The sequence below is a fragment of the Pongo abelii genome, chromosome 1 (genome assembly GCF_028885655.2).
Source record: "Pongo abelii isolate AG06213 chromosome 1, NHGRI_mPonAbe1-v2.0_pri, whole genome shotgun sequence".
Taxonomy (NCBI): Eukaryota; Metazoa; Chordata; class Mammalia; order Primates; family Hominidae; genus Pongo; species Pongo abelii.
Window position 1 is genome coordinate 37,049,625 of NC_071985.2, and position 26,303 is coordinate 37,075,927.

The 26,303-nt window shown below is 43.8% G+C and overlaps 1 protein-coding gene across 5 annotated transcripts in view; it reads left to right on the forward strand.

Moving 5' to 3' along the window:
• Nucleotides 1-26,303, forward strand: part of PACC1 (proton activated chloride channel 1) — a 51,355-nt gene that overhangs the window by 19,166 nt on the left and 5,886 nt on the right. For 3 of the 5 annotated variants that reach the window (XM_054546571.2, NM_001131541.1, XM_054546689.2), the window contains 5 exon segments: nucleotides 8,576-8,785; nucleotides 10,252-10,403; nucleotides 15,651-15,793; nucleotides 17,990-18,134; nucleotides 20,389-20,496. In XM_054546571.2, coding sequence (XP_054402546.1) covers nucleotides 8,674-8,785; nucleotides 10,252-10,403; nucleotides 15,651-15,793; nucleotides 17,990-18,134; nucleotides 20,389-20,496 — 660 coding nt within the window. In that variant the 5' untranslated portion in view covers nucleotides 8,576-8,673. 5 annotated transcript variants of the gene reach the window in all.

Genomic DNA, 26,303 nt, shown 5'->3' on the forward strand with positions numbered 1-26,303 from the left:
GGGTATTAGCCCTTTGTCAGATGAGTAGATTGCAAAGATTTTCTCCCATTCTGTAGGTTGCCTGTTCACTTTGATGGTAGTTTCTTTTGCTGTGCAGAAGCTCTTTAGTTTAATTAGATCCCATTTGTCAATTTTGGCTTCTGTTGCTATTGCTTTTGGTGTTTTAGACATGAAGTCCTTGCCCATGCCTGTGTCCTGAATGGTATTGCCTAGGTTTTCTTCTAGGATTTTTATGGTTTTAGGTCTAACATTTAAGTCTTTAATCCATCTTGAATTAATTTTTGTATACGGTGTAAGGAAGGGATCCAGTTTCAGCTTTCTACATATGGCTAGCCAGTTTTCCCAGCACCATTTGTTAAATAGGGAATCCTTTCCCCATTTCTTGTTTTTGTCAGGTTTGTCAAAGATCAGATAGTTGTAGATGTGTGGTATTAATTCTGAGGACTCTGTTCTGTTCCATTGATCTACATCTCTGTTTTGGTACCAGTACCATGCTGTTTTGGTTACTGTAGCCTTGTAGTATAGTTTGAAGTCACGTAGCGTGATGCCTCCAGCTTTGTTCTTTTGGCTTAGGATTGACTTGGCGATGCAGGCTCTTTTTTGGTTCCATATGAACTTTAAAGTAGTTTTTTCCAATTCTGTGAAGAAAGTCATTGGTAGCTTGATTGGGATGGCATTGAATCTATATATTACCTTGGGCAGTATGGCCATTTTCATGATATTGGTTCTTCCTATCCATGAGCATGGAATGTTTTTCCATTTGTTGTGTCCTCTTTTATTTCATTGAGCAGTGGTTTGTAGTTCTCCTTGAAGAGGTCCTTCACATCCCTTGTAAGTTGGATTCCTAGGTATTTTATTCTCTTTAAAGCTATTGTGAATGGGAGTTCACTCATGATTTGGCTCTCTGTTTGTCTGTTGTTGGTGTATAAGAATGCTTATGATTTTTGCACACTGATTTTGTATCGTGAGACTTTGCTGAAGTTGCTTATCAGCTTAAGGAGATTTTGGGCTGAGACAATGGGGTTTTCTAGATATACATTCATGTCATCTGCAAACAGGGACAATTTGACTTCCTCTTTTCCTAATTGAATACCCTTTATTTCTTTCTCCTGCCTGATTGCCCTGGCCAGAACTTCCAACACTATGTTGAATACAAGTGGTGAGAGAGGGCATCCCTGTCTTGTGCCAGTTTTCAAAGGGAATGCTTCCAGTTTTTGCCCATTCAGTATGATATTGGCTGTGGGTTTGTCATAAATAGCTCTTATGATTTTGAGGTACGTCCCATCAATACCTAATTTATTGGCGTTTTTAGCATGAAGCGTTGTTGAATTTTGTCAAAGGCCTTTTCTGCATCTATTGAGATAATCATTTGGTTTTTGTCTTTGGTTCTGTTTATATGCTGGATTATGTTTATTGATTTGCATATGTTGAACCAGCCTTGCATCCCAGGGATGAAGCCCACTTGATCATGGTGGATAAGCTTTTTGATGTGCTGCTGGATTCGGTTTGCCAGTATTTTATTGAGGATTTTTGCATCAATGTTCATCAGGGATATTGGTCTAAAATTCTCTTTTGTTGTTGTGTCTCTGCCAGGCCTTGGTATCAGGATGATGCTGGCCTCATAAAATGAGTTAGGGAGGATTCCCTCTTTTTCTATTGATTGGAATAGTTTCAGAAGGAACGGTACCAGCTCCTCCTTGTACCTCTGGTAGAATTCGGCTGTGAATCCATCTGGTCCTGGAGTTTTTTTGGTTGGTAAGCTATTAATTATTGCCTCAATTTCAGAGTCTGTTATTGGTCTATTCAGAGATTCAACTTCTTCCTGGTTTAGTCTTGGGAGGGTGTATGTGTCGAGGAATTTATCCATTTCTTCTAGATTTTCTAGTTTATTTGCGTACAGTTGTTTACAGTATTCTCTGATGGTAGTTTGTATTTCTGTGAGATCGGTGGTGATATCCCCTTTATCATTTTTTATTGAGTCTATTTGATTCTTCTCTCTTTTCTTCTTTATTAGTCTTGCTAGCGGTCTATCAATTTTGTTGATCTTTTCAAAAAACCAGCTCCTGGATTCATTGATATTTTGAAGGGTTTTTTGTTTCTCAGTCTCCTTCAGTTCTGCTCTGATCTTAGTTATTTCTTGCCTTCTACCAGCTTTTGAATTGTTTGCTCTTGCTTCTCTAGTTCTTTTAATTGTGATGTTAGGGTGTCAATCTTAGATCTTTCCTGCTTTCTCTTGTGGGCATTTAGTGCTATAAATTTCCCTCTACACACTGCTTTAAATGTGTCCCAGAGATTCTGGTATGTTGTGTCTTTTTTCTCGTTGGTTTCAAAGAACATCTTTATTTCTGCCTTCATTTCGTTATGTACCCAATAGTCATTCAGGAGCAAGTTGTTCAGTTTCCATGTAGTTGAGCAGTTTTGAGTGAGTTTCTCAATCCTGAGTTCTAGTTTGATTGCACTGTGGTCTGAGAGACAGTTTGTTATAATTTCTGTTCTTTTACATTTGCTGAGGAGTGCTTTACTTCCAACTATATGGTCAGTTTTGGAATAGGTGTGGTGTGGTACTAAGAAGAATGTATTTTCTGTTGATTTGGGGTGGAGAGTTCTGTAGATGTCTATTAGGTCTGCTTGGTGCAGAGCTGAATTCAATTCCTGGATATCCTTGTTAACTTTCTATCTTGTTGATCTGTCTAATGTTGACAGTGGGGTGTTAAAGTCTCCCATTATTATTGTGTGGGAGTCTAAGTCTCTAAGGACTTGCTTTATGAATCTGGGTGCTCCTGTATTGAGTGCATATATATTTAGGATAGTTAGCTCTTCTTGTTGAATTGATCCCTTTACCATTATGTAATGGCCTTCTTTGTCTCTTTTGATCTTTGTTGGTTTAAAGTCTGTTTCATCAGAGACGAGGATTGCAATCCCTGCTTTTTTTTGTTTTCCGTTTGCTTAGTAGATCTTCCTCCATCCCTTTATTTTGAGCCGATGTGTGTCTCTGCACGTGAGATGGGTCTCCTGAATACAGCACACTGATGAAACTTAATACTATCCAATTTGCCAGTCTGTGTCTTTTAATTGGAGCATTTAGCCCATTTATATATAAGGTTAATGTTGTTATGTGTGAATTTGATCCTATCATTTTGATGTTAGCTGGTTATTTTGCTCGTTAGTTGATAAAGTTTCTTCCTAGCATCGATGGTATTTACAATTTGGCATGTTTTTGCAGTGGCTAGTACCGGTTGTTCGTTTCCATGTTTAGTGCTTCCTTCAGGAGCTCTTGTAAGGCAGGCCTGGTGGTGATAAAATCTCTCAGCATTTGCTTGTCTGTAAAGGATTTTATTTCTCCTTCACTTACGAAGCTTAGTTTGGCTGGATATGAAATTCTGGGTTGAAAATTCTTTTCTTTAAGAATGTTGAATATTGGCCCCCACTCTTCTGACTTGTAGAGTTTCTGCCGAGAGATCAGCTGTTAGTCTGATGGGCTTCCCTTTGTGGGTAACCCGACCTTTCTCTCTGGTTGCCCTTAACATTTTTTCCTTCATTTCAACTTTGGTGAATCTGACAATTATGTGTCTGAGAGTTGCTGTTCTCGAGGAGTATCTTTGTGGCGTTCTCTGTATTTCGTGAATTTGAATGTTGTTGGCCTGCCTTGCTAGGTTGGGGAAGTTCTCCTGGATAATATCCTGCAGAGTGTTTTCCAACTTGGTTCCATTCTCCTTGTCACTTTCAGGTACACCAATCAGACGTACATTTGATCTTTTCACATAGTCCCATATTTCTTGGAGGCTTTGTTCGTTTTTTTTTTATTCTTTTTTCTCTAAACTTCTCTTCTTTCTTCATTTCATTCATCTGATCTTCAATCACTGATACCCTGTCTTCCAGTTGGTCGAATCGGCTACTGAAGCATGTGCATTCGTCATGTAGTTCTCGTGCCATGGTTCTCAGCTCCATCAGGTCCTTTAAGGACTTCTCTGCCTTGGTTATTCTAGTTAGCCATTCGTCTAATCTTTTTTTCAAGGTTTTTAACTTCTTTGCGATGGGTTTGAACTTCCTCCTTTAGCTTGGAGAAGTTTGATCATCTGAAGCCTTCTTCTCTCAACACATCAAAGTCATTCTCTGTCCAGCTTTGTTCCATTGCTGGTGAGGAGCTGCGTTCCTTTGGAGGAGGAGAGGTGCTCTGATTTTTAGAATTTTCAGTTTTTCTGTTCTGTTTTTTTCCCCATCTTTGTGGTTTTATCTACCTTTGGTCTTTGATGATAGTGACGTACAGATGGGGTTTTGGTGTGTGGATGTCCTTTCTGTTTGTTAGTTTTCCTTCTAATAGTCAGGACCCTCAGCTTCAGGTCTGTTGGAGTTTGCTGGAGGTCCACTCCAGACCCTGTTTGCCTGGGTATCAGCAGCAGAGGCTGCAGAACAGCAAATATTGTTGAACAGCAAATGTTGCTGTCTGATTGTTCCTCTAGAGGTTTTGTCTCAGAAGGGTACCTGGCCGTGTGAGATATCAGTCTGCCCCTACTGGGGGGTGCCTCCCAGATAGGCTACTCGGGGGTCAGGGACCCACTTGAGGAGGCAGTCTGTCTGTTTTCAGATCTCAAACTCTGTGCTGGGAGAACCACTACTCTCTTCAAAGCTGTCAGACAGGGACATTTAAATCTGCAGAGGTTTCTGCTGCCTTTTGTTCGGCTATGCCCTGCCCCCAGAGGTGGAGCCTACAGAGGCAGGCAGGCCTCCTTGAGCTGCAGTGGACTCCACCCAGTTCGAGCTTCCCGGCCGCTTTGTTTACCTACTCAAGCCTCAGCCATGGCGGGTGCCCTCCCCCAGCCTCGCTGCCGCCTTGCAGTTCGATCTCAGACTGCTGTGCTAGCAATGAGCGAGGCTCCGTGGGTGTGGGACCCTCCGAGCCAGGCGCGGGATGTAATCTCCTGGTGTGCCGTTTGCTAAGACCATTGGAAAAGTGCAGTATTAGGGCAGGAGTGGCCCGATTTTCCAGGTGCCATCTGTCACAGCTTTGCTTGGCTATGAAAGGGAATTCCCTGACCCTTTGTGCTTCCTGGGTGAGGCGATGCCTCGCCCTGCTTTGGCTCACACTCGGTGCACTGCACCCACTGTCCTGCACCCACTGTCCAACAAGCCCCAGTGATATGAACCCGGTATCTCAGTTGGAAATGCAGAAATCACCCATCATCTGCGTCTCTCTCACTGGGAGCTGTAGACTGGAGCTGTTCCTGTTCGGCCATCTTGGAACCCAATATCAATAGTGTTTTGTTTTTTTTTTCCGAGATGGAGTTTTGCTCTTATTTCCTAGGCTGGAGTGCAATGGCGTGATCTCAACTCACTGCAGCCTCCGCCTCCCGGGTTCAAGCGATTCTCCTGCCTCAGCCTCCTGAGTAACTGGGATTATAGGCATGCACCACCACGCCCAGCTAATTTTTGTATTTTTAGTAGAGACAGGGTTTCACCACATTGGCCAGGATGGTTTCAATCTCTTGACCTTGTGATCCACCCGCCTCAGCCTCCCAAAGTGCTGGGATTACAGGGGTGAGCCACCATGCCCCCGACCTCAGATATTTTTTGTGACCCATTTTCTGTCTCCAGTTACATGTCATTACACTGCTAGATACTGTAACAATTATCCGGGCTCCATTTAGTTTTTTTTTTCCTTCAATATTTTCTTCAGATTGGATAGTTTCTGTTGATTTAACTTCGAGTTCACGAACTCTTTTTCTGCCATCTTTTGCTATTAAGCCTATACAGTGAACTTTTTATTTCATTTATTTCTTGTCAGATCTGGAATTTCCATCTGTTTTTTTAAATTTAATGAAACATTTTTATAGTGGTTAGCTACACATAATGTAAAACTCATCATCTTACTCATTAAAATGTATAGTTCAGTGATATTAAGCACTTTCATATTGCTGTGCAACCATCACCACCATCCATCTCCACAATGCTTTCTCATCCTGCAAAACTGCAATTCTATATATTTGGCCGTTGTTATTAGTTTCTGTTTCTCTATTGATCTTGTCTTTATTCCTTATTCAGATATTTTCCTTTAAGTGCTATAAAGTTCCTCTCTACTAAATTGCAACACTGGGTCATCTTGGTGTTGGTTTCTGTAGATTGCTTTTTTCTTGAGTACAGGTCACATTTTCTTGTTTCTTAGCATGTCTAGTGATTTTTGATTGAACACTGGACATTGTGAATGATGTAGAGATTCTGGATTCTGTTATGATCTTCAGAAGGGTATTTTTTTTTCTTGGCATATGGCAAGATTTAAGCTCTAAACTCCTATCTCCACTGCATTAGCCGTAGTTGAAATCTCCATGCAGTTCTTTCAATTTCCAGTTGTTACTTTTTGCTGGCCCCCCCGGGTTCTCCAGCCAAGGATCTGAACATATATTTAGTTGTAGATTTGGGAGTTTCACCCCCTGTGTGGCTCCCTCCCTTTCATGGTTTCGTCTTAACTTTCTGGCTGGTCTTCCAGCGTTGAACTTTGTCGCTGTCACTCTGAACCATGCCTTATAGGGATTGGCATGTATTCTTAGGCAAAAAGCTACAGATGTATAAATCTCACCAAGTACAGTTCTTCTCTTCCAAGGGTAGCCTCTCTTTCAATTTCTGCCTGCTTTTGATCATTCTCCCAGTGCCTTCAAATAATTTAAAATATGTTGTCCAAAGTTTATAATTGTTTTCTGTGGAAGGGTGATGTGACACTGCTACTTTGTCACTGTTGGAAGCCAGATGCCAAGCAGATACCTTTTGGGGCTTACGTTCAGATGCTTCCCTTGTTCTCAGCCTTGTGCTCAGCTGGGCTGTGGAGGAAATAGGGCTTCTTCTCAGCGAGCTCCATTTTCAGCTGAGGAGCAGAGAGGGCACAGGGGGCCCTGTGGGAGTATCTTAGTCAGCTCAGACTGCTGTAACAAAATGCCACAGCTGAGTGGCATAAACAACAGAAATTTATTTCTCACAGTTCTGGAAGCGAGAATCCAATATCAAGGTGCCAGCAGGATTGATTTCTGGTGAGGCCTCTCTCTTTGGCTTGCAGATGGCTGCCTTCTCATTGTGTCCTCACATGGCCTTTTTTCCTGCATGTGCTCCTAGTGTCTCCTCCTCTTATAAGGATTCTGGTCCTATTGGATCAGGCCTCATCCTTGTGGCCACATTTAACCTTAATTATATCCTTGAAGGCCCTGTCTCTAAATATAGTCACATTGAGGGTTAGGGCTTCAACGTGAATTTGAGGATGGGGGATACAGTTTCGTCCATAACAGAGATTAATCTAGCTTCTAGCCTCAGGATTTTGTGAGGGAGGTAGGGGAGACAGAGTTGTATTGTACCAATAGCATCAGGACGTGTTTAATCAGTCACCATGTAAATGCAGAATGTTCCAGGCATAGCATGAAGGGCTAAGGATTCAGTTAGGGATAAGACTGGCCCCATCCCTGCCCTCATGGAACTCACAGCCTAGGAGGGTAAAAGATGTATAGACATGACATTGCAGAGTGATGAAGTAGGGGACATACAGGGCTCCCTGGGAACACTGAGGAAGAGGTGCCCAAATAAAGGTTAGGGGTCAGGAGAGGCTTCCTCAAGAAAATGTCTTTCTTTTTTTTTTTTTTTTTTTTTTTGAGATGGAGTTTCGCTCTTGTTGCCCAGGCTGGAGTGCAATGGCGCGATCTTGGCTAACTGCTACCTCCGCCTCTTGGGTTCAAGCAATTCTCCTGCCTCAGCCTCTTGAGTAGCTGTGATTACAGGCATGCGCCACCATGCCCAGCTAATTTTGTATTTTTAGTAGAGACGGGGGTTTCACCATGTTGGTCAGGCTGGTCTCGAACTCCTGACGTCAGGTGATCCTCCCGCCTTGGCCTCCCAAAGTGCTGGGATTACAGGCGTGAGCCACTGCACCTGGCCAAGAAAATGTCTTTCTAAATTAAAATGCTTCCATGGAAGGATGGCGTGACCAAGCTACTCTGTCACTGTTGGAAGCCAGATGCCAAGCAAAAAGCTTTCAGGGCTTAGGGTGAGTGAAGCATCACCTGTGGAAGAAAAGAAAATCAAGCAGAGGGAATGGTAAATGTGAGAGGCTCCCGGGTTGAGAAGGGCACTCCAGAAGAACAGAAAATCGATGAGTAGAGGTGGAGCTAGAGCTGGGAGAATCGGGGAAGTGGAGTGGTGAGGGATAAGGCCAGAGAGGTAGGTTGGGGCCAGCTCACTTGTTGGATTGTAACTGCCTATTCCTCTAGAGAGTAAACTCCTTTTTTCTGTTCTTTTTGTTTTTTGCTTTTTCTTTTAACATTTTTATCATTTTTTATCTTTTATTTTTTTTCTTTTGAGAGTAAACTCCTTAAAGACAATGAATAAGTCTCCTTCATCTTGGTGTCCTCTGCCTGGCAGAGAAGCTGTGTAGTAAATGTTTACAGGTGCCCTTTGTTATGATTTGTGGGGTGAGGTGGAAAGGTTGGGTGTGCAAGTGACTTCACCTCCTTGGTGAGGCAGGCAAGGGCCTGGAGGTTGCTGGCCATCTCTGTCTGTACCTTGTCCCTGTGTCCTGGGTCACATGGTGTTTTGTTGTTGTCAGGCCTGGACAGCGAGTCCGCCTCCAGCAGCATCCGCTTCAGCAAGGCCTGCCTGAAGAACGTCTTCTCGGTCCTGCTCATCTTCATCTACCTGCTGCTCATGGCTGTGGCCGTCTTCCTGGTCTACCAGACCATCACAGACTTTCGTGAGAAACTCAAGCACCCTGTCATGTCTGTGTCTTACAAGGAAGTGGATCGCTATGATGCCCCAGGTAGAGCCTGCCCCTGGGCCAGGCATCAGGGCCCCAGATCTAGGGTGTCAGCTGGCAGATACTCCCTGAGCTGCCATTGTATTTGTGGTACTACGGGCAGGGCAGAGGAGTCCAACCAAGCATAGTCTAGGTATAGAGTCTACGCCCAAGGAGCTGCTGTTGGGAGTGTGTTACGTGCTGAGGACAGAAATGGACAGAGCCTGGAGTAGCTACTGCAGGCTACTGGAGGGGTCAGGGAAAGCTTGGCAGAGAGGTAGGATTTGAGCTGGGCCTTGAAAAGCACATAGATGGGAAGAGAGTGTCTTTGGGATGGGGATCAGCAGAGCGAAGGGGTGTCTAGGGAGGCAGAGGGCTTCTCTGGAGAGAATGAGACTAACTTGGCTGGGGCCAGAGGGCAGGGATGAGGAGAAGCAGGAGTGAAAGCTGGACTGTGGGGTGGGGAGGGTGGCAGGGGAGGCGAGGCCATTCAACTCTGCCTGGAGAGGGACTCCCAGGCCACACTGGGTATACCTGTCCCATTGGGGTGTCTGGTCCCTGAGTGGGGAGTCCACTCTGCTATAGAGCAGGCTGTCTGCTCTGGGCTGCAGGGCTGGCACTGGATGTTCTGGGGGCCGTAGAGTAAATGAGGAGGCATAAACTGTGTGAATTGGGCCCTGTCCACCCAGTGTGTGCCACCTGTTCTGCCCACAGATGCTCCTGAGTGACCTGTGGGAGGGCCTGCTCACATGGCAGAGCCAGAGTCCGGGTGCCCTCTCTCTGGGGCTTCCTGCCAGCCTCCAGCAGAGTCAGGTGTGCTGGTCATGGCTCCTCTGCCCATCTCTTCCTGTCTTGTGTTTGTCCCTCTTCTCTGTGTGTCTGCTTGAGTCTTCTTTATCTGTAGGTTTTACTTTCTCTGTCTGGTCTCTTAGTGTCTCTGAAGTCTGTCTGTCTCTGATGCCATGGGCTGCTGTCTTAGCATTGCTGCCCTTGAGGCTGGACAGCTACTGTCAGTAGAGGTGCCTGGGCTGGGAAGAGGGAGGGACTCTTGGGATGTGACCCGCACACTTGGGGCTCCCAGTCTAAGAGACAAAATGAGTTCTGAGGAATTCCACAGTTTAGAGCCTCCCAGTGATTCTGCAGGTGGGTGTTGGCCCAGAGGGATGGCACAGGGGCTGAGTCAAGAGACACTCCTTCGGAGGGTGTAGAGTGGGGCTCTGAGGTGGAGCGGGTTTTGATGTGGGCATCAGAGCAGCTGGATCCCCGGTTGGCCAGGGGCTTACTGAGGAGGGGCTTGTGCCCTCTGCTAGAGCGGGGCTTTCTGAGGCCAGGGGATGTGGCTCCTTACCCTCTGAAACCCTTTTCTTCTCCCTTCCCTGCAGTCATCCAGGGAGTCCAGAACGTTAGGTTGTTGGTAGGTGTGAGATGATTTCAGGGATGTGGTCAGGAGTGTGATTTCTGACACTTGCTTTTCCTGTTTGTGCCCCCAGGTATTGCCCTGTACCCCGGTCAGGCCCAGTTGCTCAGCTGTAAGCACCATTACGAGGTCATTCCTCCTCTGACAAGCCCTGGCCAGCCGGGTGACATGAATTGCACCACCCAGAGGATCAACTACACGGACCCCTTCTCCAATCAGACTGTGGTAATTCGTGCCTGCCTGAGCTGGGTCTGGGCAGCTGCTCCGTTAGCCCCGCAACCCGAGGCCCCAAGTTTCCTTCTTCCCAGGAGTCCTTCTTCCACTCAGTCAGTGTGGGGCCTTAGTCCCCAAGCAGACATGTGGCTGTGCCATATGCACACTTGGCTGTGGTTGGCTCACTTGCATTCAGGGAGGACAGTGAGGCCTTCAGCCTTTGCTGAGTAATGCTCAGGGATTCCTGACAGTGCGGTGAGACCCTGTCCCCAGTGGAAGAATGACAGGGCTAAAGGGTGGGGCTGGTGTGATATAGTGAAGCGGGTCCCATACCTGACCACTTGACAGAATTGCCAGGATACTTTTTGAAAATATGAATTTCCAGGTTCCATGTGAAGCCAATTGAATTATAATTCCTTAGGTGGGGCCTGAGAATCCATAGTTTGAAAGAAATATGCCAGCGTAAAAGAGCGTTGGTCTGGGGACAAGGACTCCTGGGCCCTGGGCTGGCCGTGCTGTCATGCACAACACAGCACGGCTGGGAAGGATGACTGAGGGATGGGGTTCGGAGCGCCCTGGAGGAGTGGCACTGCACAGGGTTTCAAAGGCAGGGTAGGCGTTTTGTATTGATTTACATCTCATCTTTTTCATTTCGTATCCTTGCTTCAGAAAGCATTGAAAGGGGCTACAATAGTTTTCCAGATGAAATTGGGAAGGAAAGTTTTTCTAGGCAGAGGAAATTGCACCGTGGCCTAAAGGGAAGAGACGACATGTTGTACTTGTGCCTCTGGGTACAATTGCAGTTGGTGGGGAAATGTTTCATAGGGTCAGGAGCCCTGGAAGACTGATGGGTGGTGAAGCTGTGGACGGAGTAATGGCCAGATGAGAAAAGAACATGCATTGTGCTGTAGAGCCACACTTGCTCCCTTGGGTAACAGGGAACTGTTAGTGGGTTTTAAGATGAAAGAATCACACGGATATTTTTTTGTTAGTATGTGAACGCTAGGCCCCCTCCTAAAATCCTGCTGAAATGATTCTCTAAGGAACAAGATAGAACAGACTAGAACATCAATAATAGCTTTGCACATGAAGAAAGGATATCACCAGTGGACCAGACATTTTGAGGAACTGGTATAAAGCATAAAAAACAGCTTGGGCCAGATTGGTGGAGCAAACAAATTAGAGCAAACCCCTAACCCAAAACAGATGAAAGAGAGACCTGCTGTAGAGGTACAAGCTTTCCTTCCAAACCCCCAGCTTGGAATCAGCACCGTTAGAGAGCAGGGTAGTCATTACTGGACTGCCTGTTGGCTGGGCCAGACACACCCTATACCCTCCCCAGGTATGCAGAGCCGCTGGGGAGGGTTGCTTCTGCGTAAAAGACCCTGGAACCATTCTCTACAGAAGCGAAGGGAAGATTCTTTTTGTAGGCATAGGAAACGGAGCAGACTTCTACAATGGAAAAGGAGAGAGAACTAAAGGAAAGGACTCTTCCCAGAGTAAAACACACTGGAATACTCAGTGTGCTTCCACAGAACATACTTAGCTTTCCCATGCAAGAAAGAGGCCTGTTAGAGAAACAGAAATTTACTACTTTGGAAGAAACCAAAACCCAGACCTATACTAGTCAACCTAATCCTTCATTCATAAATAAGAATGGAGAATTAATGCTCACCAGACATTTGCATGAAACCAACGACAGAAAAGGACCAAGATGAACAAATAGAATGGACTCTAGAATAGGGAAATGGAAGCTAATTAAAACAAAAAGGAAAGCAACTTTTAAACAATTCCAATGTGGAGTTATATGTATAATAGAAGCTCTTTGTCTGGATTCCCAACTCCCTTCATCTCTCTCTGTAAAACATGGTAATGAAAACTCGTGGCTGCTTGTGTCCCACCGGGTGCCTATTCTCTGGATACCCTCCTCTCCTCCCCCAGTTGAAGGGTATGCTTATGAGGAGTCAGTGAGGGTCATTTCCAAACCTGTGTAGGCCAGTTGCACTTGTTACAGTAGTTACATAATTCGACTAAAGAGTGTAAAAACCCTTGAAATAAGGGCACAAAGAGAGAGTTGTTTTTATGGAAATGAAGTTGACTTCAGCTACTGCCCCCAACTCGGAGTGATGGTTCGTCTCCTCCATCAATTTCTTGAAGTCCACAAGCTATAAACTAACAGAGAAGTTATCTCCTCCCTATCCACCAAGTTTGCTACCTAAACCAGCATATAGCAGTGGAGGAAGAATATGATGAGAGCAGTAGAGCTCCCATTTGGAAAAGGAAGAAGGGAAGGGCCCGCAGCTCTGCTCTGAATCAGTGGTGGAACGCTGCACGGTGGGACCGGAGAGACGCCTTCTTGGCATGAAGTAAGCTCCTTGGTTTGAACCTGTTGCTGCCCTCAGAAAGAGACTCCTGTGTGCTCTGGCCTCGTCCCCTGGGAGCTTCTGCCTTGGTGATAATGCTCTGTGGCCATATCTGAAGTGGACATTAGAAAATACGCCCTCCCTGCTGGCTGCACAGCTTGTGCCGCTCACTTCCTGCTTGTGTGAGCAGCTTTAGGGCTAAACAATCGCAAACTTGGAGGGCGGCTTCTTACCCGCCTCCTGCCACTGCCTTTGTTTGCAGTGAGATTTCAGAAATGTGTAGGCTTCTGGCTGTTCGCATCTAATCAAGCCCATGTGAAAGTGACCCCAGTCGAGGGTCTCATCCTGTTGTATTTGTAAAATCTTCGGAATTTTGCTGATTTTCTGGTGCTTTCTTTCATGCTCTCAATTTAATGGTAGTTATTTTTTACCAAATGCTCTGCTCCGGCACAATAAGGTTTGCCACCTTTCCAGCCTGCGGGATCCTTATCTATTTCCTTACTGCCCACCATTTTCCCACCGCCCAAATATTTGGCTGTTGCCTCATTTTGATTTTTTTTGCAACCATAAAACACTCCAGCCGGGCGTGGTGGCTCACGCCTGTAATCCCAGCACTTCGGGAGGCCGAGGCGGGTGGATCACGAGGTCAGGAGATTGAGACCATCCTGGCTAACATGGTGAAACCCCGTCTCTACTAAAAATAAAAATAAAAAAATCAGGCGGGTGTAGTGGCACGTGCCTGTAGTCCCAGCTACTCGGGAGGGCGAGACAGGAGAATCACTTGAACCTGGGAGGCGGAGCTTGCAGTGAGCCGAGATCACGTCAGTGCACTCCAGCTTGGGCAACAGAGCGAGACTCCGTCTCAAAAAAAAAAAAAACAACACTCCAGTGTCAGCTAAGAAATTGTGTATTAGTCAGAGTATAGGCTGAGCTACCAAATAAAAACAAAACCCGCAAATACGATGGCTGAGATGAGGGAGAAGCCTCCTTCTCTCTCTGAGAACAGTCCTGGCATGCAGGCCGTGTGGCGTAGTGGGCAGTGCTGCCTCATAGGATGGTCTAGCCATGACATATGTCTTGTCACTGTGCTGTCCCCTGGGCATTGTTCTGGTCCATGTGGGCTGTGTGTGTGTGTGTGTGTGTGTGTGTGCGTGCGTGCACGCACACGCACATACCCAGGCCTGGGAAGGTGAGAAATGGAGGGGGGTGTGTGTGTGTGTGCGCGCACGCACGCGCACATGCCCAGGCCTGGGAAGGTGAGAAGTGGAGGGCAAGCAGTTCCTTTTACAGGAAATGGGGTGGAGTTGAATGAGTCCCCTTTTCTTTCGCACATTAGGAACTTTATCACATGGCTACATTTGAGGGCAGAGATGAGGCTCCAGCAGGGGGAGTGGATTCTGCTGAAATCTGGGTTGGAAAAGCCGTTCTAGTACTAAAGTAAGAAATGGATAATAGAAACTGGGGACAGTGCTTTCTGTTGCACACTTAAAACAAAATGGTACAGAAAGGTTGAAAAATAAATAGATGGACAAAGCTGTCTTGGGAAAATGCAATGAAAACCAGAAGTGGCAATATTAATAGTCAGTGTGAAATTCCAAGTGCAAAAGGTTGCAAGAAGGATGTTTAATATTGATAAGAGGTTCAACTCCATACTCTCCACTAAGACGACTGAACAGTTCCAAAATTTTATATACAAAACAGCATGACATTTATATATTTTAAGCAAAACCTGTTAGAAGTAAAAAATACCATCACTTTAGAGCACAATTTAAACACCCCTCTCAGAAATTCACAGATCAAATAGACAAAAACTAGAAAGGATAAGAATTGAATAGTGCATTTAATAAATTTAGAGTATGTATGTGTGTGTATACATGGGGGGGCACAAAACTTTGTAACTGACAGTGTACTCACTCTTTTTCAAATATCTGTAGAGCATTTATTTATAAAAGTTGATATAAAAGACATTTTTTTCTAAAATTAATCTATAAATTCAGTTTCTATCACAGTTAAAAGTCCCAATGAATTTTTTTGTGGAACTAAGCAAGCTAATCTTAAAGCATACTTAGAACACGTTCAAAAATAACCAAGACAAGTTTGGGGATGGGGAAGAGTAGTAGGGAGGGCACCTTCCCAGATCTCAGAACAGTGGAAAAACCACAGGAATCAAAGCAGCACAGTACTGGACAGAGACAGACAAATGTGTGGGCTCTGCTAGGGCCAGGAGGAGACATAGATATTGGTTCTGTATTGAATTTAGTATAGGATAAAGGAGGGAGGGGAAGAGGCTTTGAAACCTGTCTCTATGCATTGTTTGGGAAGTAGGAGTTAGAGCCCTATTTCACACTATATACAGAGCTTAAAGCCAGGTATATAAAGTATCTAAATGTAAAAAAGATTAAAAAGTGCTATAAAGAAATAGAGGAGAATATTGATATAATTTTGGCTTTCCTCAGCAAGCAAAACCCAAAGCCATAAAGAAAAGGATTTATAGGTTTTACTACATTAAATTTAAAGTTTCCATAGGACAAATGACATTGGAAACAAAGTTAAAAGAAAAATGACAGACTGGAAGAAAAGATTGGCACACATAACAGATGAAAGTGATCATCCTTGCTACATTAAGAGCTTCCATAACTCAACCAATAAGAAAAGTGGACAGAGGATGAGCTGCATTCAGCTCTGGTTGGGCATCGTACGAGGAGAACTCCCCAGGAATGAGCATGAGTCCCAGCCCAGGCCTGTTCTTGCCTGAACAGGAGGGTCTGGCTAGTGGTCCCTTTGGAGACCACTGGGCAAGGAGCTATGGGCTTTCCAGTCAGTACTTCTGCCCTCAGACCCAGAGGCCTCTGTGTGCTCTCCCAGGACTGAGACTCTGTCCTTTGTCTCTCTGCAGAAATCTGCCCTGATTGTCCAGGGGCCCCGGGAGGTGAAAAAGCGGGAGCTGGTCTTCCTCCAGTTCCGCCTGAACAAGAGTAGTGAGGACTTCAGCGCCATTGATTACCTCCTCTTCTCTTCTTTCCAGGAGTTCCTGCAAAGGTGGCCTTTTAGAGTTCACAGTGGGCTTACTGTCTACTTTTTATCTCATTCCAGCTGTGTATATCCCTGGGCTAGAGACGGAGGGGTGAGGGCAGGGAAGGGAAGGGGCATTCCCAGATGACCCACTGGCCCAGAAAGGGACCCCATGAGCTCGGCCGGTCCACTCAACATCTTATCACAAAGTTAAGCAAATCTGGTGTAGAGGAGCACGCTGGCTCTCCATGCACATAGTGCTGGCTGGTTCTAGAGAGATCATTTGGTTTCGCCATTGCCTGGGGCTGCTGAGGAGTAGGGGAAGTTGCCTTTGATTTGTAAGTCCCTTTGAGGGCAAGTTCTTGTGTGGTTCCTTGGTTTCCCCCACAGTGCACACAGGAACCACGTCTTGCCCTTAGTGCGGGCTCAATGTGTGTTTGCCTGAAACACAGTTGGTCCTTGAACAACTTGGGGTTTGGGGTTACCAAACTTAACCACTCCTGCCTATGCAGCCAAAAATTTGTGTATAACTTTTGATTCCCCCAAAACTTAACTACTAACAGACTGCTGTTGACAGAAGCTTTACCAATAACATAAACAACACATATTTTGTGGTTATATATATCATAGACTGTATTCTTACGATAAAGTAAACTAGAGAAAAAAAATGTTATTAAGAAAATCATGGCCGGGTGTGGTGGCTCACACCTGTAATCCTAGCACTTTGGGAGGCCGAGGTGGGCGGATCATGAGGTCAAGAGATTGAGACCATCCTGGCTAACATGGTGAAACCCCATCTCTACTAAAAATACAAAAAATTAGCCAGGCATGGTAGTGGGCACTACCTGTACTCCCAGCTTCTCAAGAGGCTGAGGCAGGAGAATCGATTGAACCCAGGAGGCGGAGGTTGCAGTGAGCTGAGATTGCGCCACTGCACTCCAGCCTGGGCAACAGAGCGAGACTCCATCTCACACAAAAAAAGGAAATCATAAGGAAGACAAAATATACTTACTATTCATTAAGTGGAAGTGATCATTGTAAAGGCCTTCATCCTCATCGCCTTCATGTTGAGTAGGCTGAGGAGGAGGGAGTTTGGTCTTGCTGTCTCAGGAGTGGCAGAGGCAGAAGAAAATCCTCATGTGAGTGGACCTGCCCAGTTCAAACCTGTGTTGTTCAAGGGTCTACTGCATCTCTAGTATGAGGATATAAGTTCTGCCACCTCTCTTAGTCTTTGATTTACAGTGATTGAATGTCCCCTGACCATCAGAAAGTTCTTGTCTGCTCCACACACACTGCTTTGGGGTCACACTGTGGAGCCTAGAGGGCAGGAGAATTTTCTTCATGTGCCTGAGCTGAGAGGGACTCAGTTCCTACCAGGTCCTGCTGAGCCCAGAGGCTCCATTCAGAGCAAGCAGGGAGGCAGCTACAGGGGCAGGGAGGCTGCTCCCCAGCTGGAACATGCAGCGAGCTGCCTCCGTTCCACACCACCACTGCTTTGTTCTTCCACCCCAGAGCTCAGAGCCTCTGCCTTAGCATTTTCCACCCTTTCTGCCACCTAGAATTCTCTCTCCCTTCCCTGCTTCAAGCTGGCCGTCTTGCCTTCCTCCTGGAAGACTTTCCCTGGGATCCTGCCCCCACTCCACGCTCCTTTCGTGAGCTTCCTCGGTACGCTGCTGCAGTTTTTACTTGTTTTTATGTTCGCTTTGATTTTGCTGCATCTGCACTGTCTTGGGGCTGATGCTGTAGGTGACCTATCTGGCTGAGAGCTCCCCAAGGAACCCTCTTCCCCTCTTTGGGCTTTCCATGGGAGTTGACAGGCCAGTGAGGGCTTCCTCAGGCTCTGCTCAAGTCCAGAGTTCTCTGAGGAGCCGTGAGCGCCATGTTCTGGGGAGCTTCTGCCAACTTCATTGCCGATAGCTTTGGTAGCAGTCTATAGGAATGATGGGAGGAGGATTTCTCCCATTGGGAGCTTCAAGGATCATATTCTTGCCTTGAGGCCAGTGACTACCCCTCCATTTGGAAACCAAATGGAGAGAAAAGAGGGATGGACCTTGCTGTTGCTGGTGACTGACAGCCCTCTTGAGGCAACCGCAAGAGGAGGCAGGGAGTGGGCAGCATCCTGGTTGTGCCAGCAAAGAAACCAGCTTGCAGTGGGCGCTTCAACTCCTGCTGCCAGACCTGGATTGACCTGGATCTTCCTTCTTCTTCCTTCCTTCCTCCAAGCCCAAACAGGGTAGGCTTCATGCAAGCCTGTGAGAGTGCCTATTCCAGCTGGAAGTTCTCTGGGGGCTTCCGCACCTGGGTCAAGATGTCACTGGTGAAGACCAAGGAGGAGGATGGGCGGGAAGCAGTGGAGTTCCGGCAGGAGGTAGGTGGCTCTGGCTTTGCTCGAAACTGCTGGTGACTTTTCCACGTTCGAGTCTGAGGTGAAGGGAAGCTTTGCAGAGAAGGGTCCTTTGAGCAGGGCCTAAGGGTGAGTAGGCCTTGGTCAGGATGAGAAGGAACCCCCATGGAGGGCTTAATATGCTGTGCCAGGGAGTCTGTGTGTGCTTCTGCAGGCAGCACACATACTGGCCAGTCCTCACGGAATGCATGTGTGGGGCAGAGATCATTGTGGCTTGCAGAGAGGTCAGTAACTTGCCCAGCCATGTCTGATGTCCTGCCTCTAGCAGCACTGTGAGGGGCTGGCAGTGGCCTAGCAGATTCATTACTTGCAGGGAAGAGAGACTAGACACAGTGGTCCCAAGTGTACATGTTGATCCTTTTCCTAAGGTCCTCTTCAGCTCTCACAGGTGTCACAGCGAGAGATGCCAGGTGTATCTCCTGGCTGCTAGGACAGTGGGCTGAAAGCTTTTTGATCAGATTTCCCATTGGTAAAAACTTTTTGATCATATACTCCATATACATATAACTTTGCAGGTGATATAACATCCTATTATTGTCTTAGTGTTATATACACTTTAAACATTCAAAAATAGAAATGTTAAAAGGATGAGATAAAAATAAATACCAAAAAAAGCTAGTCTTTTCCTCCTGTATCCCAGTGGCTCGGGATGCTCATCTGGAGCAGAAAGACACATTCCAGCCAACTAGGCTATCACTGGCCAGAAGTTAGGCTGGAGAGGACTGTCTTGGGTTGGTCTTAAACAGGGCCCTTTCATGAGCCCTGGCTCCTCAGACGAGTCCAGCCTGGATACTTGGAAGAGGCTCAAAGCCAGTTTTCTTCAAGGAAGCAAGGCTGTTTTTCCTGCCTTGGGAAGTGACAACCCCTCCTGGTGATTGGACCTTAAAATCTTCCTGTTTTGTAAGATAACTGTCATCTCTCAGATTTTTACCTCCAAATTTGCTCCAAGAAATTCAAGTCCTTTCTTATCTGGCCCCACAGCAGCTCTGAGGAAGGAGACTGTTCACTTACCTTACAATTAAGTTCAAGTTCAACCCCATCTACCCTGGCTCTTCTGATAGCTCCCACTGTGATCCGAAACCAAAGGTGAAAACTCTAGTGAACCTGTACATTTAAGAAATTTTAGCATCTTTTATTACTGTCTAAATTGGAAGTCCTTTGTTGGCCTTATGAGCTCTTTTGAACAAAACTAAAAAATGTTTTAAAATCACATTTTAGAGTGCTCTCACATAGGTATGCCCCTATACTGTAGTGATGTAGGCATTTTGTTCAACTTTGCGGATGGCAAAGCTGAGGCTCAGCTTCGATGATGGATCCGAGCCTCTGAGTGGAGCTGGTTTCTGCCTTTGTTACCTGTCTGCTGTCCGTTACACCACACAGCCTCTTTAGTAATTGACAACCAGATCTCACCAAGCACACCTACTAAGTATTTACAGGGAATGCTCAGCTGTGTGGATCTATGCAGCTGTGCTTTGTCCCTGTAAACTTGAAGGGTTGAAACAAGGGTTGAAAGTTCAGACAAATACTTGATCTGAAAACCAAGTACTTTGAAATTTGGAATTTTTATTGCTTTTAATTGTGAGTCTTACATGGTAGTTTGAATATGGTTTATTTTTAATATTTTATTTTTTTTGGAGACAGAGTCTTGCTCTGTCCCCCAGGCTGGAGTGCAGTGGCGCTATTTTGGCTCACTGCAACCTCTGCCTCCCAGATTCAAGCAATTCTCCTGCCTCAGCCTCCTGAGTAGCTGGGATTATAGGCGCCCACCACCACACCTGGCTAATTTTTGTATTTTCAGTAGAGACGGGGCTTAACCATGTTGACCAGGCTGGTCTCAAACTCCTGACCTCAGGTGATCTGCCTGGCTCGGCCTCCCAAAGTGTTGGGATTACAGACGTGAGCCAACATGCCTGGCCTGAATATGGTTTAATTGTGAGTACAGATACCTAGTGACAAATTTCAGTGACAATCCAAAACACCTATTGTAAATCACAGATCCCATTTCCCCAGAGAACTGTGGAAACCAAGGTAAAGCCTTGGCTTTGCTACCAATGTCAGGATCTTGTATATATGAGATTTTTGCCACTCTCTCTCCAAAAGATAGTGTGAGGAGAACCACAGACTATGATCCCCTGCCTACTCTCTCTCCTTTCCCTGGGCACAGGCGAGGGAAGAGCACACAGAGGTGGTAACACTGCTTTCTCTCCTCCATATCTAGACAAGTGTGGTTAACTACATTGACCAGAGGCCAGCTGCCGAAAAAAGTGCTCAGTTGTTTTTTGTGGTCTTTGAATGGAAAGATCCTTTCATCCAGAAAGTCCAAGATGTGAGTATTTAAGATTATGATAGTATTATTTAAGATTATGATAGATGTATTATTTAAGATTATGATGCTGCCCTGAAGCATTTTGGCTTATTCTTGTAGACTGATAAGTCTACCTACCTGTCCTCATCTTTTTTCATAGCACAAATCAGCTTGTAATTTATATTTATGACATCAGTGTTATATATTCTTTGTGTTTGGTCTTGTCTTCATCACTAGACTTTCTCTGTAAAGGAGGGGGACTTTCATTTTGCTCACCATAATTTATCTGGGATATAGTGGAGTGCTTAGTGCAAAGTAGCTGCTTAGTAGTAATGTTCGTTGAATAAATTGAGTAGAAAGCATTAAGTTACCACTATACAGGTTACTGCAGTTGCAAGTTATTCTTTTTCTTAATGGTTCCCTGTAGGATAAATACTACTTGTAGTAAGAACAGAATGGTACAAATAAAATATTAACAAAGCATTAATTAATGCCATATTTTTTTAAAAATTGATACATAATGTACATATTTATGTGGTACATGTAATATTTTGATACATGCAGACAAAGTCTAATGATCAAAAATTAGGGTAGTTGGGTTATCCATCATCTCAAACATTTATAATTTCCTTGCATTGGGAACATTCTTCTAGCTATTTTGAAATATATAATACATTCTTGTTAACTATAATTGCTCTACTGTACTATCATGTCATCTATCTTACTGTATTTTTGTACCCATTAACCAATTTCTCTTCATCTCCTGCTTCCCCCAACCCTTCCCAGCCTCTGGTAACCACCATTTTACTCACTACCTCCATGAGACTCATTTTTTTTAGCTCCCACATGAGTGAGAAGGTGTGATATTTGTTTTTCTGTGCCTGGCTTATTTCACGTAACGTAATGTTCTCCAGTTTCATTCGTTTTGCTGCAAATGACAGGATTTCATTCTTTAATGGCTGACTAATACTCCATTGTGTTATATATATATATACCACATTTTCCTTATCCATTCATCCTAAGTGTTGATAGACACTTGAGTTGATTCCATATCTTGGCTGTTGTGAATAGTGCTGCAGTAAACATGGGAGTGCGGATATCTCTTTGATACACTGATTTCCTTTCTTTCTTTTTTTTTTTTCTTTTCTTTTTTGATTTCCTTTCTTTTGGATATGCACCCAGCAATGAGATTGCTGGATCATATGGTAGTTCTAGTTTTAGCTTTTTGAGGAACCTCCATACTGTTTTTTCATAGTGAGTTTAATAATGTAAATTATTACATTCCCACCAACAGTATACAAGCATTCCCCTTTTTCCACATCTTCACCAGCATCTGTTACTTACTGTCTTTTTGATAGTGGTCATTTTAACTGAGGGGAGGTGATAACCTTATTTTGGATTTGGTTTGCATTTCCCTGATTGATTAGCGTTGTTGAGCATATTTTCATATGCCTTTTGGCCATTTGAATGTCATCTTTTGGGATAAATCTCTATTCAGATTTCTTGCCCATTTTAAAATTGGATTATTTGGCTTTTTTTGCTATTGAGTTGTTTGAATTCCTTATATATTCTGGTTACTAATCCCTTGTTGGATGCATAGTTTGCAAATAATTTCTCTCATTCTGTAGGTTGTCTCTTAACTTTGTTGATTGTTTCCTTTGCTGTACAGAAGCTTTTTAGCTTAATGTAATCCCATTTTTCTGTTTTCGCCTTTGTTGACTCTGCTTTTGAGGTCTTACCAAAAAGATCTTTGTCCAGACCAATGTCCTAAAGCATTATCCCAGTGTTTTCTTCTAGTTTTATAATTTCAAGTCTTAGATTTGAGTCTTTAATCTATTTTGAGTGGATTTTTCTATATAGTAAGAGATAAGGGGTCTAGTTTCATTCTTCTGCATATGGATATCCAATTTTCCCAGCACCATTTATTGAAGAGATTGTCCTTTCCCAATTGTATTTTCTTGGTGCCTTTGTCAAAAATGAGTTGGTTGCATATACATGGATTTATTTCTAGATTCTCTGTTCTGTTCCATTGGTCTATGTGTCTGTTTTTATGCCAATACCATGCTGCTTTGTTTACTATAACTTTGTAGTATATTTCGAAGTCAGGTAGTGTGATGCCTTCAGCTTTGTTCTTTTTGCCCAGGATTGGTTTGGCTATCCGGGGTTTTTTGTAGTTCCATACAAAATTTAGGATTTTTTTTTTACTTCTGTAAAGAATGTCATTGGTATTTCATAGGAATTGCATTCAATCTGTAGATTGCTTTGGGTAGTGCGGACATTATGCTAGTTCTTCCAATCCATGAACCATAGGATATTTTTCCATTTTTTGTGTCCTGTTCAATTTTTTCATCCCTATTTTACAGTTTTCATTATAGAGATTTTTTACTACTTTGGTTAAATTTATTCCTAGGTATTTTATATTTTTATAGCTATTGTAAATGGGATTGCTCTCTTTTTTATTTTATTCTTGCATTGCTATAAGTTTTTTAGATTGTTCGCTGTTAGCATATAGAAATATTCCTGATTTGGATGTGTTGATTTTGTATCCTGTGACTTTACTGAATTTATCAGTTTACCAGGTTTTTGGTGGAGTGTTTAGGTTTTTCAAAATATAAGATCATATCATCTGCAAACAAAGACAGTTTGACTTCTTTTCAATTCGGATGCCCTTTATTTCTTTCTCTTGTCTAATTGCTCTGGCTAGGACTTCCAGTATTATGTTGAACAAAAATAATGAAAGTAGGCATCCTTGTCTTGTTCCAGATCTTAGAAGAAAGACTTTCAATTTTTCCCCATATGATGTTAGCTGTGGGTTTGTCATGTATGGCCTTTATTGTTTTTAGGTATGTTTCTTCTATACTCAGTTTGTTGAGTTTTTTTTGTTTTTTGTTTTTTTGACAGAGTTTCATTCTGTCTCCCAGGCTGGAGTGCAGTGGCATGATCTTAGCTCACTACAACCCCTGCCTCCCAGGTTCAAGTGATTCTTGTGCTTCAGCCACCTGAGTAGCTGGGATTACAGGTGCACATCACCATGCCCAGCTAATTTTTGTATTTTTAGTGGAGATGGGGTTTCGCCATGTTGGCCAGGCTGGTCTCAAACTCCTGACCTCAAGTGATCTGCCCACCTTGGTCTCCCAAAGTGTTGGGATTACAGGAGTGAGCCACCACATCCGGCACATTGAGAGTTTTTATCATGATAGTATGTTGAATTTTATTAAATGCTTTTTTACTATCTGTTGAAATGATTACATGATTTTTGTTCTTGATTCTGTTAATGTGATGTATTACATTTATTGATTTGCATATGTTGAATCATCCTTGCATCTCTGGGATGGATCCCACTTGATCACGGTGAATGATCTTTTTAATATATTATTGAATTTGGTTGGCTGATATTTTGTTGAGGACTTTTGCATCTGTGTTCATCAGAGATATTGGCCTGCAGTTTTCATTTTTTGTTGTGTCTTTGTCTTGTTTTGGTATCAGGGTAATGCTGGCCTTGCAGAACCGAGTTTGGAAATATTCTTCAATTTTTTGGAATAGTTTGAGTAGAATTGCTATTAATTTTTTTTTAATGTTAGATAGAATTTAGCAATGAAGCCATCAGGTGCTGGGCTTTTCTTTTATTACTGCCTGTATCTTGTTACTCATATTGGTCTATTCAGGTTTTCTGTTTCTTCATGGTTCAATCTTTGTAGACTAGTTATCCAGGAATTTTTCCACTTCTTTTAGGTTTTCCTTTATTGGCATATAGTTTTTCATTAAGTCTCTAATGATCCTTTATATTACTGTGGCATCAATTGTAATATCTTTTATTTTGGTGTGATTTTATTTATTTGGGTCTTCATTCTATTTTTCTTAGATAGATTTTGTTTAACTTAGATTTTGTTTAACTTTTCAAACAACTAACTTTTCTTTCTTTTTTTTTTTTTGAAACGGAGTCCTGCTCTATCACAAGGCTGGAGTGCAGTTGTGATCTTGGCTCACTGCAGCCTACGGCTCCTGGGTTCAAAGGATTCTCCTGCCTCAGCCTCCCAGGTAGTTGGGATTACAGGCGCCCGCCACCATGCCTGGCCAATTTTTGTATTTTTAGTAGAGATGGGTTTCACCATTTTGGCCAGGATGGTCTTGATCTCTTGACCTTGTGATCTGCCTGCCTCAGCCTCCCAAAGTGTTAGGATTACAGGTGTGAGCCACCACGCCCGGCCTCAAGCAACTAACTTTTCATTTAAGTTTCGGTTTCATTTATTTCTGCTCTGATCATTATTATTCTGATAAATTTGGGTTTGTTCTTTTCTAGTTCTTTGAGGTGATCGTTAGCTTATTTGAAATCTCTACTTTTTTTGATGTAGGCATTTATTATAAACTTCCCTCTTAGTACTGCTTTTGCTGTATCTCATAGGCTTTAGTATATTGTTTCCATTTTCATTTGTTCAATAAATGTTAAAATTTCCTTCTTAATTTCTTCATTGACCTTTGGTCACTAAGGAGCATCATGTTAATTTCCATGTATTTGTACAGTTTCCAAAATTCCTCATTATTGATTTCTAGTTTTATTCCACTGTGGTCAGACAAGATACTTAATATGATTAATTTTTCTGAATTAGTTGAGATTTGTTTTGTGGCCCAACATGTGGTCTCCCCTGGAGAATGTTCCATGTGCTGATGAGAAAAATGTATATTCTGTAGCAGCTGGAGTTTTGAGACGGAGCCTCACTCTGTCGCCCAGGCTGGAGTGCAGTGGCGCGAACTCGGCTCACTGCAAGCTCCGCCTCCCGGGTTCACGCCATTCTCCTGCCTCAGCCTTCCGAGTAGCTGGGACTACAGGCGCCTGCCACCACGCCCGGCTAATTTTTTTTGTATTTTTTAGTAGAGACGGGGTTTCACTGTGTTAGCCAGGATGGTCTCAATCACCTGACCTCCTGATCTGCCCGCCTCGGTCTCCCAAAGTGCTGGGATTACAGGCGTGAGCCACTGCGCCCGGCCAGATGAAATGTTTTGTAAATGTCAGTTAGGTCCATTTGGTCTAGAGTATAGTTTAAATCCCATGTTCGTTTGTTGATTTTCTGTCTAGATAATCTGTCCATTTTTGTGAGTGGGACGTTGATGTCCCCTACTATTATTGTATTGCAGTCTCTCTCTCCCTTTAGATCTATTAATATTTGCTTTATATATTTGGTTTCTCTGATGATACTGGATGCATACATATTTACAGTTGTTGTATCTTCTTGTTAAATTGACTCCCTCATTATTACATAATGATCTTTGTCTCTTTTTCCAGTTTTTGACTTGAAGTCTATTTTATCTGTTACAGGTATAGTTAAACCTGTTTTTTAATTTACATTTGTGTGGGATGTCTTCTTCTATCCCTTCACTTTTTTTTTTTTTTTTTTTTTTTCTGAGATGGAGTCTTGCTCTCTCGCCCAGGCTGGAGTGCAGTGGCATGATCTTGGCTCACTGCAACCTCCACCTCCCGGGTTCAAGTGATTCTGCTGCCTCAGGCTCCCGAGTAGCTGAGATTACAGACATGTGCCACCACACCTGGCTCATTTTTGTATTTTTAGTAGAGACAGGGTTTCGCCATGTTGACCAGGCTGGTCTCAAACTCCTGACCTCAAGCAATCTGCCCACCTTGGCCTCCCAAAGTGCTGGGATTATAGGCATAAGCCATCATGCCTGGCCTATCTCTTCACTTTCAATCTGTGTGTCTTTACAGGTGAACTATATGCTGTATGGCAGCATACTGTTGGGTCTTGTTTTTTAATAAATTCAGCAACTGTGTCTTAAGAATTTGGTCCATTTACATTCAATATTATTGCTGATAGAGA